The following is an 18,606-nucleotide window of genomic DNA, read 5'->3' as shown; positions in this document are numbered from 1 at the left end:
TGGGCTGATATCGAGCAGAAAAATACAATATGCCCGACCCAGGATTCGAACCCGAGACCGCAGAGCGATTACGTACCGAGCACGCTATACCACTATGCTAACGAGACAGAATTTACACATTGAAAAAAAAATCAACCGATATTGAAACCCTCATAACTAGTTAATTGTTATGTAAATTATTACACAGCTGTGTAATTTATTTCAGAAATAGATTTTTTAACGTTTCTAACGGGTTTACAGCTCGGTTGTTTAAAGTAATTTTGTGAACTAAAATCACAGTATTCGTAGAAACAGTCCTTCATTAATTTACAAATATTTAGGCTCCTGTACTGATAGGTTGCAACGGATCCGTTTTACCGTCTCTATATCCATTGAAGGGCTAAGAGCGCCAGAAGCGCCAACCCAAAAGTCCGTTGTGTATAAGCCAACCCTTGTCAGCTTAACAAACGCATGTCAAGTCTAAAAAACAGGTACGATAAAATAAAATGTGATTTTCACGACCATCACTTCGTGTATTATCAGACCAAAATCCAAATACTACATCTACAGGCTAAGGTTTTATTAAAAAAATATTTTGTTTTGTTGTTTAAAGTTAGTAGGCACGGGTAAAAGTAGACGTATGGAGCGACATAGTCGTGAAATAACGACCAAGCTCCTTAAATAAAGATTTAAAAAAAAAAAACTACATCTATGTGTTTATATGTATTCGAAGTATCAGTTTAATTGCAGTCCCAAAAGATTCGATATTTTTCAACTCGTAACGGTTAGATCAAACTAGAATATAAGTGGAATAACATTATTAGAATTGTATAATGTAATGTAATTTACGAATTTGATCTCAATATGCCTACTTCGTCAGTTTTGTCGAAACATTATAACGTTTGAGATGTAACAGAACATGTGTATTTCATTATTTTGATAGGATTAATCCAACTTCCAGTTCCAGTACACTAGTACTAACAGAGCGGAATCTTAATATATATTTGTAATTATTCCGATAATCAAGTTATATTTCTGGATTTAGTACATTTATCAAAAATGACGAAAGAGATTGAAATAAAGTTAAATTATAATATAAAAATTCAATATTTTTATTCAATCAGCACTTTCTAATTTATATTTGCAAATATTATTTTTATACTTATATGGCCTTATTAGAACTTATATGACGGTTCATAAGGAGGCATATTTTAGCAGCTTTTGTGTGTAAACGTTAGCGCGCATTTTTTAAAAAAATTAAACAATTCTTTTTTTGGTGGGCTAAATTAACATATCTAAAATAGGGCGACCTCTATCTTAAAAATAACGGGTTTTATTATTATATGAATGTCTTACAATACTATTAAAGTATTTCGAGCAGCGGTATATTTATTATGAATGGATATTAGCGGTACTTTGCCTTATGGAAATAATAAAGTTAGGTTATCTAATCATTTTCATTGATTAATTACAGGTTTAACTGACTGGCGTTGTCTGAACATAGATGTTTAACTTTTACTAGTTTATTTCTTTTCAGTAGGAAAGATGCTATATTTTTTATTTTGTCACTGGTCATATTTGATCGCCACTCGCATTCATAGATGTATTACTTTTGACTTTTGAGATATTTTTTAAATAAATACATTAACGTTACTATGAACTTATAAAAATGGAAAACAAATAAAATTAAATCGACACTGCTTTTATGAACTTTACTCCCGAAAAACACAATTAATTGTCGCAATTAAATAATGTTTACCTTTACAATTAACTTTAAACAAGTTGTCATACGCCCGAAATTAATAATGTATCTGCTATCCAAGACTGAAACGTATCTTAGATTGCCGACTATCTTTCGATTGCTTTCCTACCGGCATGCCAATATCTTAACTCGCCTATGCTTGCTTACCTTCAACGATAGATCGCCGGCAATCCTTTCCAGATGCGTTCCCTCCTGACCATTCCGTTTTATGCAAAATCTTCCATTCGTAAAAAAGTACTTTTTGTATTTTCCATACTAACTATTCGTTTAAAAATTTTGCCCAATTGCTAAAAATAAGACGGAGTAATAAAAAAAATATTTTATGCATTTTAGCCCTCAAAAGAAATAATTAATAATTAGTACATGTCATATTTAAGGTACAAACTATTTAATGAGTTGAAATGGAACGTGAGTAATGTGGTTGCTAACATATTTTGACACTGAAGTTTAATAACATTGTTCATAATATATTAATAAATCTTTAAAGGATTTAGTTTTTAGTTTGAAGTACGCAGTAAACTCGGTGCCATATAATAATAATTGGACTCTGTACATATTATCCAGTGTTATGGAACAAATTACAATTCCGTTATACATAATTGTTGCATAACTTTAACCGTTTACGCAGCGCACGAAACGGAAGCTCTCAAAAGTAATCAATATTACCCGTTTTTGGTCCCATTGGTCATGGTGTGATGATATATACCCTATAATAGCCATCCTCAATAAATGGGCTATCCAACACTAAAAGAATTTTTCAATTCGAACCGGAAGTTCCTGAGATCAGCGCGTTCACACAAACAAATAAACAAACATACTCTTCGGCTTTGTATAATTATAGTATAGCTAATGTATGGAAATGTTGCCTGTTTCTATGATTTCTATGATATTAACTTTTAACTAATAAAACTATGTTAATTTGTAATAATTGTTACTTTGAATTACAAATGTAGATAATCAATAAAACTAAATAGCAGTGATTACAAAGGTATTTTATTTTACTAAGTAAAGAAGTTATTTATTAATGCTGTTCTTCCTCCAACATCTTGATTCTCTATATTGTTTTCATAATTAATAATATCAGCAGTTGATAACTCCACTTCGGTTGGAATTTCCTCTAACCTGTGATTCCGACAAATATTGTGCAAAACTGCAGTTGCAATTATTATTGCTTGAACTTTAGGTAAAGATAAACGCAATGTCAATGCAATCACAGGGAAGCGACGCTTCCATGTACCAAATGTCCTGAAAAAGATAATATAATTATTTCCTATGCCTCAGCAAAAGTTGATGGAATGGAGAAACACCATAGATCCTGAAAAAAACGATGCAATTGCCCCTTGTTAGTACCTATCTAATAGTTCGGTAGGTACAATATTGTTTTGTAAATAATGTAATAAAAATTATTTACCTTGTACATAGAAGTAACACGGATATACGGCATCAGTTTAACTAACAATGATTGGCAAGCAGATTTCGAAAGCCTAATCTAAACGTGAAATCAAACTGATCCAGGGTCTGCATGTAGTTAACTCTATTCATTTCCCGTGATAAAGCGCAAATTTCAGTTTCACTATCAGTATCGCTAGTCCCTCCAAATCATTGTCGTCACTGTCACTAGAGAATATGGATATTTCCATTGCCTTTTCGTTTCCCTTAAAATCAGTGTAAGCGATATTCAAAACATATGGAGTAAACTGAGGAATTGGTCCGATTGGAAAATGCGATTATTTACAACAGTCAAATCAAATGTCAAAACGGGTAGATAGAGTATTGGCAAGCGTAAACTGTCATTTTCAAACAGAGTGTAATCTATGATCTGTAGTCCGTCCTCTCAAAGATCGATTATTGTTAGAGATAGCTTACTCAATCAATGGATTGGTTATTGGCATGCTTTATCCATAAAAACGAATGAATTATCAATCTTAGATAGCATACATTGGATTAAGATTGGTTATTAATTTCGGGCGATAACCGATGTGATGTCAGAGACGCTGATTGATTAACTAAAAACTTATGTTTAACGTTACTTTCAAATCATTATTATTGTTAAAAATTAATATTAACTAAAATAAAAACGCTGCAGTGGCCTTTCTTATATGTTTCTAATATTTTAAGAAATATATCTCTACTTCTCTTTTATAATTACGCTTTTTCGGTCCTGTTACACCAGTTTCAAGTACTTTATTATGACAGTTGTATTAAACAGCTGTAAATAATGCTTCCTTTATTACCATTTATTTGGGAGCATAGATTAGAGTCTGACTTTTCAATTTGGTCGGCTCATACATATATGTGACGAGCAGCTTTTACTTAGAAGCTATGCAACAAGCTATTATATTATTATGTTACTTAAAAGCTCCTTGAAAAAGAATAAAAAAGAATTAGACGCATACAAGTTCGTGTTAGCATTTTTATTAATATGTATATTTTGGGCAAACCATAATTATGATCTTGGACGCACTAAGTGACCAAGACAAGATACAAAAAAGTATTTTACATTCGCATTTTGTTGGTAACAGGAAATTGTTTTGTACATTTTGTAATTAGCTGAGTTTAAGGAAGTGCACGTACGGATAAATTAACAATGCGTTCTTGAGTTAATAATTTTAGGATGATGTGACGCATTAGTATTTTAATGAGATGATTTGGTCTATAATTTTAGAACCATGAAAATATATTTCCGTAAATATTTATCCATAACGTAAGATACAAAACTATTTATTAATGGTTTTAAGTGATATCAATAATCAGCAATATCTTTTTTATTATCATCCGTGATTAATTATTCTATTGTGTCTATCTCTCGTAATAATGTTTGCCCATTTCCAATATTACAAAATATATTCCATTCCAGTAAAAAAAATATACATACAATAATCAAAGTTTCAGTCTTATCAATGTCGGTTTCATTGAGCTGATTTGATCATGTCAGCTGCTTTTTCACCAATCATCATGCCTGGCGCGTGAGTGTGTGCAGACGTAGTGGACGGAATGACGCTTGTGTCGACAACTCGAAGCTGTTTGATACCATGTACTCGTAGTTCAGGATCTACGACAGCTTGAGGGTCGCCAACAGGACCCATACGGCACGTGGCAATCTGATGATGCAGCGTGGCAGTCAGTGTGCGTATCGCACACTCCCAGTACTCGTCTGAATTAAAGTCAGCATTAGGGCATGCTGGATACTTGGCCTGGTGTAGCTTAGCGCCATATTTCTGGAACGGTGGTGTCGCTGTTAATTCTTGCACGTGGCGGATTGCAGCGACGAATGTTGCCGTGTCAATGGCGTGTGTTAGATAGTTGCCGTATAACTTCGGGTGACTGAAAGGGTTATTATCGCGCAGTTCCAGTCTTCCTACAGATTTGGGGTGCAATAACATTGGAATTGCGCTCCATGTATCTTTACCTGACCTGTCTAGGTTCCCAAACGCTTCGTCGAATACTGAATCTTTTATTCTCATTCCCTTACGAATAGCTTTACTGCCTTCACGCCCTCCATCAGACACTATCGATCCGCCGATGCTGATTAATTCTATGTCTGGAACTGGCTCAGGGTCGCTAGACACTGGAGTTTTAATATATCCTATTCCTTCTACACCGCCCGGTGATGAAAGACTATTATCGCCGTTTTTTAGCCATTGCACTATCGTTGGAATATTGAGCACTTCATGCTCATGGAATGTTAGACCCGTGCGGTTCAGTTCAAATATCAGTCCAGGGAAGCAAATGTGGTCGTACAGCGTTTGACCAACAGGAAGGTCCTGTATGACTGGTATGCCTAAAGAGTTCAAGTGGTCTTTTGGTCCCACACCTGATAACATGAGAAGTTGCGGTGATGCTATCGGCCCTGCTGATAAAATTACCTCTCGACGAGCTTTGGCAGTATAAATTACTTTGTTTCGGACATATTCCACGCCGTAAGCAGTCTTTGTACCAGGATCTATGAGTATTTTGGTGGCCGTGCTTTCCGGTAGTATATGTAAGTTGCGTCTGTACTTCTTATTATGCAAGAATGTCTTAGCGGCGCTTTGACGGTGGCCTTTGCTCAAAGTAGATTGTAAATATCCAAATCCTAAAGTTTCTGGCGCATTGTAGTCTACCGTTGGATGCCCAAGTAACTCGCCGGCTTCCAGGAACGCCTTTACTAGTTTGGTTCTGAAAAAGATTCCAGATACGGCGTAATATATACAATTCAAATGTACATAGTACGTATAGTATAATTACGAAGGTTTTATAAATTACCTGACTGGTACAAATTCTATAGGTACTTCACCATTCTCGTTTCTATGCGGACTCTTTTCATATCCCCCCAGGCTTGCTCTTTCGGATTTTTTATAATATTTCAATACATCATTGTAAGACCTGAAATTGCGTAAATTAATATCATATCTAGTAGAAAATCATGGCTTAATGAAGGGTTTAAACTTAATAATATAAATTAATGTACTTTACCATCCATAGTTTCCTGCGGCAGCAATCCTGTCCCATTCCTGAGGTCTACCTCGCGTGTAGATCATGTAGTTTATGACGCTGGTGCCTCCGACGGCTTTACCACGGGGCCAAAAACATCGCTCATTCTTCATGCCTGGTGAAATAAGTAAATAATAAAACTTGAAATTTAATGCTTTTTTTAGGGTGTTCTCTTTTCATGTAAGTTAAATTTACAATAGACAGAATTAAGCAAAAGCTTATTTCAATTTTGTGTAAGATTAACGCACCCAAACAAACGCCCGGTTCGTGTTCCATGTAATACTGCCACGAGTATTCAGTGGACTGAAAGTACGGCGCCAGTGCTGGTATGTCTGTCACCAGCATCTCTGGCTTGCCAGTTTCCAGTAGTAACACCGTGACATTATTGTCTTCGGTCAGACGAGAAGCAACCACGCTACCCGCCGATCCAGCGCCTATTACTATGTAATCATAGTCGGTGTATGCTTGCTTCAGTCCTGGAAGATATGTTTTAACTTAAATGTAAATTATAATTTATTTTTAGTGATTTATTTATATAAGCGTTATTTATATTAAGGTGGTAGCTCAAGGTCCATTTTCATACATTTTGTTTCGGCTTTAATCTGGGTAACTAAACAAGTATTGGCAAGTAAAGAATTTAAATTCACGTCTAGTTAGTGATTAGTTCTCGCAGTTGAAGAAAAACGTAAAAATAATTAATAATCATGGATATTTCGGCCTTTAAAATTTAATATGACGAAATTTTAAAGGCAGAAATATCCATGATTATTAATTATTTTTACGTTTTTCTTCAACTGCGAGAACTAATCACTAACTAGACGTGAATTTAAATTCTTTACTTGCCAATACTTGTTTAGTTACCCAGATTAAAGCCGAAACAAAATGTATGAAAATGGACCTTGAGCTACCACCTTAACGAAGGACTTGATCAATAAACAAATTATATTATTATATGAATAAACAAATGAGAAATTTTATAGTACTTAAAATGCTATATTATGTTAGTTGGAACTCAATATTATTGATGCTATACTTTGAATAATATATAATATATCTTCCTATATCGGCATATAGGATATTATATTTAAAGTAATAATTGTCAGTGGCCCCGCTCAGACTTCAGACTTGGTTAGACAACAATCTTTAGAGTCTGAACTGTTCCGTGGCCTGAACTCTGGAGTAAGATTATTCTAGATCTAAATACACTTCAATTCGTACCAGTCGTCAAGTCATCATATAATTATTATCATTATATTTCTTTGTAGTCTATTAAATACACATAAGTTTTATATAATAAAATTGTGAAATTTGCTTCAAAATCCGTCCGAGCGTTTTTAAATAAACGCAACAAAATCTATAGGTTTTAGGCAGTCAGACCGAATTTACAGTACATGCGGTTTTTATATTCATTAATATATTCCGGTTATATTATAAGTTGCGTCGCGAATATTCGTGTGACTCATGGGTCATGGCTTGAAGGGTAACTATTTTGTTTATCTCATTTTTTATTTCGTAATTATAAGCTAAAAATGATTTTGTAACGGAAATATATTATCACTTTTTATTTATGGAATTGATTTTCATTAATTATTGTTTGAAAAAATCCTGGGTTAATTGCAAAATGAGGTTTTTGGTTCACAAAGCACATCGGAGTAGTACATTGTCTTTATGTTAATTTATGTTATAGGTTCTTAAGAAGCAATACGAAAATTTAAAAGAAGTAATAAATTGTAAGAATTAAATTAATTAATAAATATCCTTTATAATGTTAAGTGTATTTACATTTTGAAGTTTAATTTTGTTTTATTAAACAAGGGCCTAAATCAGCAAAAGCTGTCCGTTGAACTTGTAATGCTAGAATCATGACTAATTTAAATCACGAATCAGATGAAGGAGCGCCCGTGAAGAGGTCATCATCCTTTATGGCGTTGTTTCACGTTTTCCGTTCTAAGAATACTAATAATGTCACTTACCTCCAGGCAAAGGAAACGAATCCCTTAAAAAGTCAAAAGGATCTCCAGCATTATTTGGCACGTAATTGTTGGCAGCAGTTTTTAGAAGAAATTCTAATATGGGACTTTGTATGAACGAGAAGAGTCTCCCGCTATCTTCTTCGGCCAAAACACCAAGCGATACTAATATCACCACCACTAACCATTTACAAAACATGGTTCCAAATACAGTTCGTTTTTTGTCCAGTTTCTTTTGTATATAAAATTAAAAACAGTCCGTCTGTGGCGATATCCGACGCCGAAATGAGGCACGTAAGTCCACATATACCTCTTTTTTAATACCATGTAGTTACTTTTATAACGACGTGATCTGATTTGAGTTTGACGAGGTAGTGTTTAGCATGCGGAAAAAAGTTACAGGTGCACTAAATGTAGTGCATCATTTATTTATTTAATCGGAAATAAAAAGGCTGCTTGAAAATGTTGGTGGATGAATACATGTTAACACAGGTCCTATAATTTCAATGTATTGTCGAGTAAGCAGATCGTTTACCCGTCTGGATTTAAGAAAGAGTTTGTTTAGTTATTTTTGGTTTGAGTATCGAAAAAAAATTAGCAAAGACGGTAGTTGATTTGTTGGAAGTCAAAGTGATTGCAACGACCAAATTTTATTGAATTATAATTTTGGGTATTAATATTTAAAGATTCCAAAAGTTCAATGCATGTAGATACTAAGTCATGCGTTTATTATCACTAAAATACTGTTAAGAGTGTGTGTTACTCCTATTTATTTCTTTGATATGTTTTTATACCTATGGGTTCGATGGACTGAATGAGAACCAGTAATCTGACATAGATACTATAGAGCATAATTTTATTCCAACACACTTGTTTTACAAATCAATTAAAATACATTTTATCAAATCAGTGAGGTAATAATAATAAATAACAGAATTGATGTTTAGTATTTATCATTAACTCAAGTATCACAGATATGAGTTTTATGTCTATGTATAAATAAATTGTCTTATTTAGTTTACCAACTTATAACATTTTAATTTACATTATTTATATCGCCAAGAGCTCCTTATCATGTCAGCAGCCTTTTCGCCTATCATAACTGCTGGTGCATGTGTGTGAGCAGAAACTGTTTGTGGTATAATGCTAGAATCCACAACACGTAATCTATTGATGCCATGGACTCGCAACTCCGGATCAACCACAGCGAGGGGATCCCCGACCGGCCCCATACGACATGTAGCTATTTGGTGATGTAGTGTTGCAGAGAGAGTCCGTACAGCGCATTCCCAATATTCGTCAGAATCGAAATTGAATTTGCGGCATTCTGGATATTGCGCTGGATGTATCTTGGCTCCAAATTTCTGGAATGGTGGCGTCGCGGCCAATGCCTGTACATGTCTGACGGCTGCAACGAACGTCGCTGCGTCTATGGGATGCGTTAGATAGTTACCATACAATAGAGGATGGCTGAATGGGTTATTGTTTTTCAATTCTAACGATCCAACTGATTTAGGGTGCAACAGCATTGGAAATGCGCTCCATGTATCTGTATTGTCAATTGACCCAAATGCGGCATTGAAAATATCGTCTGATAATCTCATACCTCTTCGTGTTGCTTTACTGCTTTTTGGGCCACCGTCGGATACTAAGGAACCACCGATACTGATAAGTTCTATATCTGGTATATCTTCAACTTCGGTAGATAGTGGAGTTTTTATGTATCCGATTCCTTCAACCCCACCGGGAGAAGCTACTTCATTGTCACCAAATTGCATCCATTCCAGGAATTTACTGACAGTGCCTGATCTAGATTCCATAAAACTGACGCCTGTTGTGTTTAATGAAAATATAATTCCGGGGAATGTGATGTGGTCATAGAGAGTACGACCGACTGGGAGATCTTTGATGAGAGGTATTCCATGTCGGCTTAATTGTTCCCTGGGCCCTATTCCGGATAACATAAGGAGTTGTGGTGAAGCCATAGGCCCTGCTGATAATATAATTTCTCTTCTTGCTCGGACCTCATTTTTCAAACGGTTTCGCACGTATTGCACTCCGTAAGCCGTGTTTGTAGTAGTATCGATCAGAACTTTAGTTGCAGTAGCCATCGGCAGAATGTGTAGATTGCGTCTCTTTTTGTAAGGATGTAGAAATGCCTTTGCAGCGCTGAGTCTTTTACCATTTCTCGTAGTTGTTTGAACATAACCGAAGCCAAGGTGTTCAGGAGCATTGTAATCAACGGTGGGACTGCCCAGTATCCTGCCAGCTTCTAAAAAGGCTCGTATCAACGGGGTTCTGGAAATAAATTGAGATTATTTTAAACAATATCTTGAAAATCTTATTTAGTATATTTAATTCCGTAACTTAAGCAAAAAATCATGTGCATGTTATACAGTTTTATGTATCAAAATGTCTAGGTAAATTCCTTTGTGAATGTATTAAGATTTCAAACTAAAAATAATCTACAAATAATATGTTCAATTGTAACTTACTTAAAGTTAATAAACTCTACATTCATTTCCCCGGTCGAGCCTCTGTACGGTGAACTTTGGAATTCTTTTAAATTGGCCCGTTCACTTTTCTTGTAATATTCGAGCACTTCCCTGTATGACCTGTGAATTAAATAATGATGGTGTTGTTATATGACCGTGGATAATAATCCTATCTACACAATATGTATTTTTAGTTGAGGGACCTAATATTTAAACATACGGCAGTTTATGGTTACATGAAAGTAATAAAATATGATAAATGAATATAAAAAAAATATATAAGTAGGGTTCCACCGTGTGGGTACCCTTGTACTTATTACTTGTTTGACCTATCGTAACGGTCATTATATATGAATATGACATTTTATTATAATCCCTTTTCTCTTAACAGTTCAAATCTGGCTTCGGACGAAAAAATACCTGTATGCTAAAATTCTCATAAAAAAAGGTTACTTTTAATATGTTATACACAATTGAACATTGAATCCTTAACAGGTTCATCGACTTACACACGGTTTATTCTTTTTTTATAATTATGCTTAATATAAAAATTAGGTAAAATTGCATTTTGTTGGAAAAGAAACTTAAGAAATAGTTAGGATATAAAAAAATCTGGATTTGTAACAAAAATCAGAATATTATGATGACCATTTAGTTTCAATAATATCGTATAAACTCCTTACAAGAATATAGCAGCCTATATCCGTAAGTGAAGTTGCGGCAACATAACGTTAGGCGTTGGTTGCGTTATGAGGTTGGTAAAATTTTTCATTGACATTGTTGCGTCAATTGGGCAAGTTGAGCAATTAATGCTTCTCCTTTTATGTATTTTGCTGCTATAAACTGGTTAGTTTATTAATTATTGCAACTCTACCAGCCATAGTTGCCGGCAGCGGCGATGCGGTCCCACTCGGCGGGGCGGCCGCGCGTGTATATCATGTAGTTGATGACGCTGGTACCGCCGACGGCTCGCCCGCGCGGCCAGTAACATCGCTTGTTGATCATTCCTAAAAAACGAGTTTTTTGATATCGCTGAAAAAACTATAATTTAAGCTTGACATTATGTACTTATTTCTTATCTATTTCATTTCATAGGAAGTGCGCCTGCGGCCACATCGATCGCAAATACCGTCTCCGACCTACGCATTTGTAATTTAGCCTTATAAATTTCGATTATTAGTAGTAGTTTGACAGCTGTGCTAATGTCATAAAATTTAATTCGATATTTTAACAGACATTATGCTAACTAATCTCGAATCAGCTTTGCTATTGGGTAGGGTATTGATTAATTCCTGAACCTGACTAGATAGTGCCAAGCAACGACTCTTCTTTAGCTCTATATATTTCTGGTTCTTTTTTTTTATTGCTTTGAATGACGAGACTAACTTGCCGATCGCCTGATGGTAAGCGATATGATCCGCCCACAAACAGTAGTAACACCATCCAAATCCCTGATTTATAAAGTATTGTATTCCAATTGTATTCCACTGCGCTCGCCATCCCGAGTCTTGAGATGTTAAGTCTCATTATGTCCAGTAGTTACATTGGCTATAATGTCCTTCAAACTGGAACACAGCAGTGTGTATTGCTTGGCGGCCGAAATAGACATTGCGGTGGTACCTACCTAGGCGGACTCTCACATATGAGAGACCTACCACCAGTAAATTATTGTCCTCATCTTCAGTTTTAGTGCCGGAATTAAAAAAAAATTACCTAAGCAAACACCCGGCTGTGGTTCCATATAATAGGGCCAACTGTACTCAGTAGATTGGAAGTATGCTGACATGGCGGGCACGTCTGTGAAGAACATCTCTGGCTTGCCGACCTCCAGCACGAGTACGGTCACGTCAGGGTCTTCAGTCAGTCGGGACGCGAGCACGCAGCCCGCTGATCCGGCACCCACTATCACATAGTCGTACTCTGGCAGTGGGGACTTTAAGCCTGAAAAGGAATGAGAATTGTCTCAAATTATTTTTAGATTAGAAATTTAACCGTAAACGGTTAAATTCAATCTAGCATTCAATAATTAAGGATTAATTCAAAATCAAAAACCCAATTCTGAGGTTTGGTTCTAAGAATTTTATTGTTTCAATATGCTTCTAGAATAGGTACACGGATGCGAGAATCGCGTGATGCGGCATCGGAAATAAAAGTGTTTTGTTATATTCTGGCTTGATTTTTTGTGAAACTGGACGTGTATACTTTGCAGTTGCACAAAGAAAGTTTACCGGCAAAACATCTGTTTACTAATATTGAACGATAAATAAATATTTTCTTTCTCTCTGTATGTCCTGCAAGAAACTCGTTTAGTGTAAATCATGCTTTAATGTTAAGCAGTGACAAATAGTATTATGATTATTTACCTAAATAACAAATATAACTCCTCTCATTGGGTTCAAAGTGATGTGTGTTTGGAAACAGATAAAAAAATAATGACAATGTGTCGCCCTTTATTATTATTTACCTCAAAATACCTTACCTTAATAATTTGTTTAATTACCAGATTATATTTATACTATGGATCAGTATCTTTAGTAAATATATAAATTTATTTCGCCTTTGGTTTGACAGGACCTTTAAAAATTCACATAAATTATTTTGTATTTTTTTTTAATTTGACTTTATGTGGCTGATGATTTAGTATTTATATTTGTTTGGTACAAATAAAAGGAGATATTACATACCGTTAGGCAAATCATATGAGTCTCTAAGTATATCGAAGAAATCGCTCGGTGACTTTGGTGTGTAGTTTGGTGCCACAGTTTGCATTATTATGTCCAGAAACGCATTTTGTGGAAACGATTGTTTCGCTCTTTTCAATCTTTCACTCCTTGTTTCATTGTCGTTCGATCCATACAGGGCGTCATCAGCTATGATTGCATTCGTTATGAATGAAAATATAGTGCAGACTGCAATTGCTTTCAGCGTGTGACGCATCGTGCCTGAAAATGAGATAATTTAACTTACTTTACCATTTATATTTTGATATAGTATGTTTATATTGAAATAAAACTAGTTTTGGGATTTTACCGCGGTATTGTGTACCTAATATTTTTTTTTTTAATGAAAAACGCTTCACCAATTTGCGTCAACCAGCGCATGGAGAGCTTTGAAGCGGGTGTAGCCGCGGGAAAAAACTAGTGTATTATAAATTGGGAATAGATAGCTTCTAGAAATATGGTTAGTCCACCGCTTAGCGGGGGCGTTGCCTTTAATTATTATAGGAGTTCATTGACCTGTTTTGAGACAAAGTATTGCCATATTTCCAAATGACAAGTTCCATGTAAAAATGACAAAGGCCTACAAGATATGCAGTTATTTGTGAAAAGTTAATATAATCTGATTTTTTAATTTTGTATAAATTTATTACCAATAATATTATTAAATTTAAAAATATATGGAAAACTGCTTAATTCTGGAACCAATGTATTCCATTAGTTAGATACGTTTTACACAATTATTAATACCAGTGTACTAATAAAATTATAATTATATTAGAAAGTCGAGGTTATCATAGATAAGTGATTGGTTGTTTTATTATTTTTTTAATCGGATGGACGATTTTGTCCAAGGTTAATAAAAGTGCATGTTATCTAATTGCAAAAATTATTTAAGTCAAGGTGATGTTAATAATAATTGTGTATAAAGGCAACTGTAATTACGTTTCATTTGGCTTGCAAAGATATTATCATGTTTGCTAAACCGGTAAGGTGATATTACAATTTTACATGATACTTATGTCCTAGTTGTGTAGTGAAATTATATTTTTTTTTATTTATTTAGGATAACAAACGTTTACACATTATAAAATTTAAAAAAAATAAATAAAAACGAATCTGTAAATGCGCAACCAGCACCGTTATCCATATATATATATATATATATATATATATATATATATATATATATATATTTTTTTTATTTAATTTAGCGAGTAAGATGGAACAAGTCAGATTATTTCAAATCCTGGTAATATTCTCAAAATGTGTCTGAAACCTCGATGTTGTGGATCAGAGCGCAAATTAGGTCACTTTGTTGGGCTAGGTGCTTGGTTTGTCCGAGGTTATGAATTTGATTTCCAAATTTAGTAACCAGAACATATAATGACTTGATAGAAAATAAACTCGCGACACTGTTTTTGTCGATGAAGGGGTAGGCAGAGGTGCAACTAGGGCATCCACATTTCGTCACGTGTTCCGTCCCATGATGTGGTGGGGTCAGGACTATCGTTACATCGGGCACAAATGTCAGACTTCGAGGTGACACTAAGCAGAAAAACCCGATATCTGTGCCCGACCCGGGATTGCAACCTGAGACCTGAAGGCAGTGATGGTCGTAACGTGCATGCAAAGAAACCACGCCATTGAAGTACGCACATTGGCCTATAGCTTGAAAAAAAAGTTTGTATAATATTATGTGGATTAGAAATTGAGCCCAGGATCTGTGGTTCGATATATTTGCAGTGAACTGTGCAGTATCCTCTCAGACAAAATATAATTGCATATGTCAGAAAACGAATTTATTACTCAACCAAGCCTGACTAGTCAATAAAGGAGAATGCCCATATCTGTCCTACTCTGTAAAGAGAGTGTATGTTCTTGTGAAATTATTCATAATTTACGAAATACTTTCAGATGTTACTCCAATGTATTACTTGTTTATTACGTGTGCAACCCCTCACTTATAAAAAGATAAATAAATTGTTCGACAACAGTTCTATCAATGCACAAAGCAAAAAGCAAGGGATTACTGGACTGGTCATATGAGTACACTGAAATTATAATAAAACAATGATTCTTTTATGAATTTTACTTCTAGACTTAATTTACCATTTTTGCACTATCTAAAAATTTATTTACTTCCTTAACACCCACTTTAAATAATAATTAATAATATCGTCGCACTGCTGAAGATTCCATGTTTATATCACTGAATATAAAATACTCTTGTAAAAACTTCTCACGATACAGGCTTAGCCTAGTGCTTTCACTAGGTTATAAATTACTTATTTACAATTTGGTTTTGCCTTAAACGTAGGGACGTTTGAGGCAAAACCAAATTGTAAATAACGGAGAAGTTAGTAAATAAACAAATAAATAAAAAATAAATTTATTTGATAGAAATCCGTTTTGGGTGTATTTTCAATTGGATATTAAGGTGTTATAAAATTATAAATTAAGGTTTTAATCAAATTATAAATCCATGATTTTTTTTAAATTATGTTCGTTTCATTGATTTGCTTTTCCAGGTATATTTTTTTCATAACTGACTATAATATTTGATTCTATTTTGGCTATTTTAGATGTTGTTGACAGTGATATTCCTGTTTTAAGTCTTGCATAAGGATTAGGGGAATTGATCGATTTTGCTACAACATTAATATTATGTTATTTTCAATAACACACAAAATAGAAATCATGCGGGTCGGAGTTCCATACACAGATGAACATTCTCTATGGGCTAAAGGTTAAATATTTTCTCTTTAATTATTTATGGACCTTTTGGAATGTAGAAACATGTTTATAATAGCAAGGCGCTGCTCGCAGGTCTGCACACGTATAAATAACCGGTTTAAATTCCTACTGTTTATCTACTTTTGTGGGATAAAAAGCACCCTAGATGTCCTTCAAATTTACTCCGTACCAAATTTCTTCGAAACCAGTTTAACAGTTTAGCTTGGAAATCTTGATCGTATAGATATACATAAGTTCGGAATGTCAACACCCGGCTTATGGGACGTGACGGTGATGCGGACGCGATACAACTTAACAATCGGTGAATTTTGACGATTGATTCTGGCGATAAGCTATATTTCCTGGTGTCATCTATATTCTTGGCGTGATGATTCAGGGACAAAGGTAAATCATGCATTGGTATTTTGTGCACATTTTATTCCGAATAAACTTTTTACTAAGTATTGCACGCACCTCCGCCCCATGTAAAAGTCTTTCCCGGGATAATATTCTCATCCTGGGCTGTTTCTTATTTCTAAGATTATAAAGGGTTATTTTTTAAAGAGTAACAAAATTTTTTCAAAAAAAAATTTAATGTTATTAAAATAATATTAATTTTTACGTAAGTATCAAATGTGCAACAATTAAATTATATAAAAGGAAATGTAACGCAAATTATCGCTTAACTTTATCTTAATTACTGTAAAACGCGCTTTATTTCATCAGGTACTGTCATTATATTTATCAGCCCTCTAGTGACCTAGTAGGTTACGCAACAAAAGCCGTTCGGTGTCCTAATAGCAGACATGGTCCAAATAATTTAAAAAAAATCTTCGATATCACTGATTCCTAATCTTTCCTGCAAATTAGGATACTCTTTGAAAAATAACCTATTAGTAAATTATGCAATACAACCAAATGAGTGAATGTAGGGCGGTGCTTTTTGTGCGTGTAAGCTTACGAATAATTTTGTAATATCGATATGCAAGATATTGAATACTAGCCTTTAAGTATTGTGTGGCAGTGCAATGCGGTCGGCATTATGAGACATTAAAATCAAGTCGATAAAAGTAAATTACAGCGGTGTAATTAAATGTAATTAATAAAAAAAAAAAAAAATCTTCCTTTCTAAATAATATCTTTTCTAAATAAAATCTTTCTTTGTCCTTTAAATGCTTTTTCCAATGTATAAAGAAGAAAAGGATAGTGCATTGACTACTATATAATAATTAATGTTATTGACTCCTAAATTTGTTAATAAATTGTTGCTAGAAATGTCTGAATTCGTTGCTTTAGTCCAACACGATAAATGTATGAATCTTTTACTTTTTTCAGTGCGATTATTTTGATGAGTAATTTGAACCATAAACATTCCATATTCTACGTATGTTCGTAAAAGATGAAGAATCTATTAGAATTTTGAAAATGGAATTTAAAGTGTAGGGTGAGCGTGGTGGTCTAAGATTATCTATCTCCTTTGGTCCAGTGGCAACGTGTAAAGCTTGTGGTATGGGAGGACCTGAGTTTGTTTCCCAGCTCGGGCAACACTAGGTTTTTCGTTCTATTTGTTGTTACCTATATTTATAGAATATATAATATACAAAATCAAATATATGTATATATACCATACAATATATTGTTTTCGACACAATTGTTATTGAGTCAAACATTTTGGAATTATTTAAATAACTTCAACAATTCTGTATGTGCTGATTATTTTAACACGTGTCTAAAAATATTATGAATGAAATTATGCCTATAGGTAATTGGTAAAGTTGAATTTATAATTTATACGATTGTGTTAAATACATAAGGTCGCTATTGCAGTAATTTGAATGTTTGTAAACAATATATTACGTAAGTTTTATTTATCTATATATATAAAAACGAATCCCTATTTCCCTTGGTCACGCCATCACGCGTGAACGACTGGACCGATTTCACTATTTTTTTTGTTGTGTTTGTTATTGTCAGGAGAAGGTTCTTATGAAAGAAAAAAAATAAAAAATTGCGCGGAAAATTAGAAACTTTAACGACAATATTAATTTTACATAACTGTCAGTGGTTTGAAATAACTGTCAGCGATCGACAAAATGCGTGCGTGCATACATAGTTAAGACAGGACAACGTCTGACGGGTCAGCTAGTTCATAATAAAATGGATCTTACCTTGATTGTGTCATAAATTTTTTGAATTTTTTTTTTAAACTAATTATTCTATTTTTAACTAGTACGATAAACAAATTGCGTCTAATTATAGCGTCCATTCACGAACACATGTGATCACGTTCAAAATATAGGTATCCCGTTGCACGTACAAACATTTATCAACTGTCGTGATATCAAGTGAATGGAAGAACTGCGTGTTGCGTAGTAAGTGCACCGTACGCGTGTAACTGGCAACTGACTTGCGGCAAAGTCTTGCTTGCTGCTTTGAGCTAATTTTATAGTGGGCCAATGCATGTTGTACAGTCG

General features: G+C 34.2%; 3 protein-coding genes across 3 annotated transcripts in view; 1 reads left to right on the top strand and 2 right to left on the bottom strand.

The window, feature by feature from the left end:
- Window positions 1-18,606, top strand: part of LOC115453721 (flotillin-2) — a 357,821-nt gene that overhangs the window by 10,820 nt on the left and 328,395 nt on the right. The window lies entirely within an intron of this gene.
- Window positions 4,141-8,485, bottom strand: LOC115451844 (glucose dehydrogenase [FAD, quinone]-like). The gene is made up of 5 exons (XM_030180224.2): window positions 8,188-8,485; window positions 6,463-6,690; window positions 6,197-6,329; window positions 5,987-6,106; window positions 4,141-5,899 (listed from the first exon to the last, which is right to left on the bottom strand). The coding sequence occupies exons 1-5, from the start codon at window positions 8,381-8,383 to the stop codon at window positions 4,651-4,653; spliced, it is 1,926 nt and encodes a 641-aa protein (XP_030036084.2). The 5' UTR covers window positions 8,384-8,485; the 3' UTR covers window positions 4,141-4,650.
- On the bottom strand, window positions 9,013-18,527 carry LOC115451842 (glucose dehydrogenase [FAD, quinone]). The gene is made up of 6 exons (XM_030180221.2): window positions 18,301-18,527; window positions 13,364-13,621; window positions 12,393-12,620; window positions 11,554-11,686; window positions 10,680-10,799; window positions 9,013-10,482 (listed from the first exon to the last, which is right to left on the bottom strand). Exons 2-6 carry the CDS (start codon window positions 13,614-13,616, stop codon window positions 9,231-9,233), a joined length of 1,986 nt encoding a protein of 661 aa, XP_030036081.2. The 5' UTR covers window positions 13,617-13,621; window positions 18,301-18,527; the 3' UTR covers window positions 9,013-9,230.

The sequence above is a fragment of the Manduca sexta genome, chromosome 9 (genome assembly GCF_014839805.1).
Source record: "Manduca sexta isolate Smith_Timp_Sample1 chromosome 9, JHU_Msex_v1.0, whole genome shotgun sequence".
NCBI classification, from domain to species: Eukaryota; Metazoa; Arthropoda; class Insecta; order Lepidoptera; family Sphingidae; genus Manduca; species Manduca sexta.
Note: the sequence above shows the minus strand (reverse complement) of the source record. Positions and strands in the feature narration are given on the sequence as shown.

Coding starts and splice junctions, on each gene's coding strand:
- LOC115451844 (XM_030180224.2), bottom strand. CDS start 8,383: ATGTTTTGTAAATGGTTAGTGGTGGTGATATTAGTATCGCTTGGTGTT. Junction 6,107..6,196: donor GCCGCAGGAAACTATGGATG/GTAAAGTACATT, acceptor ACGCAATTTCAG/GTCTTACAATGATGTATTGA. Junction 5,900..5,986: donor ATAGAATTTGTACCAGTCAG/GTAATTTATAAA, acceptor AATCTTTTTCAG/AACCAAACTAGTAAAGGCGT.
- LOC115451842 (XM_030180221.2), bottom strand. CDS start 13,616: ATGCGTCACACGCTGAAAGCAATTGCAGTCTGCACTATATTTTCATTC. Junction 11,687..12,392: donor ACAGCCGGGTGTTTGCTTAG/GTAATTTTTTTT, acceptor CTCGTTTTTTAG/GAATGATCAACAAGCGATGT. Junction 10,483..10,679: donor GTAGAGTTTATTAACTTTAA/GTAAGTTACAAT, acceptor ATTTATTTCCAG/AACCCCGTTGATACGAGCCT.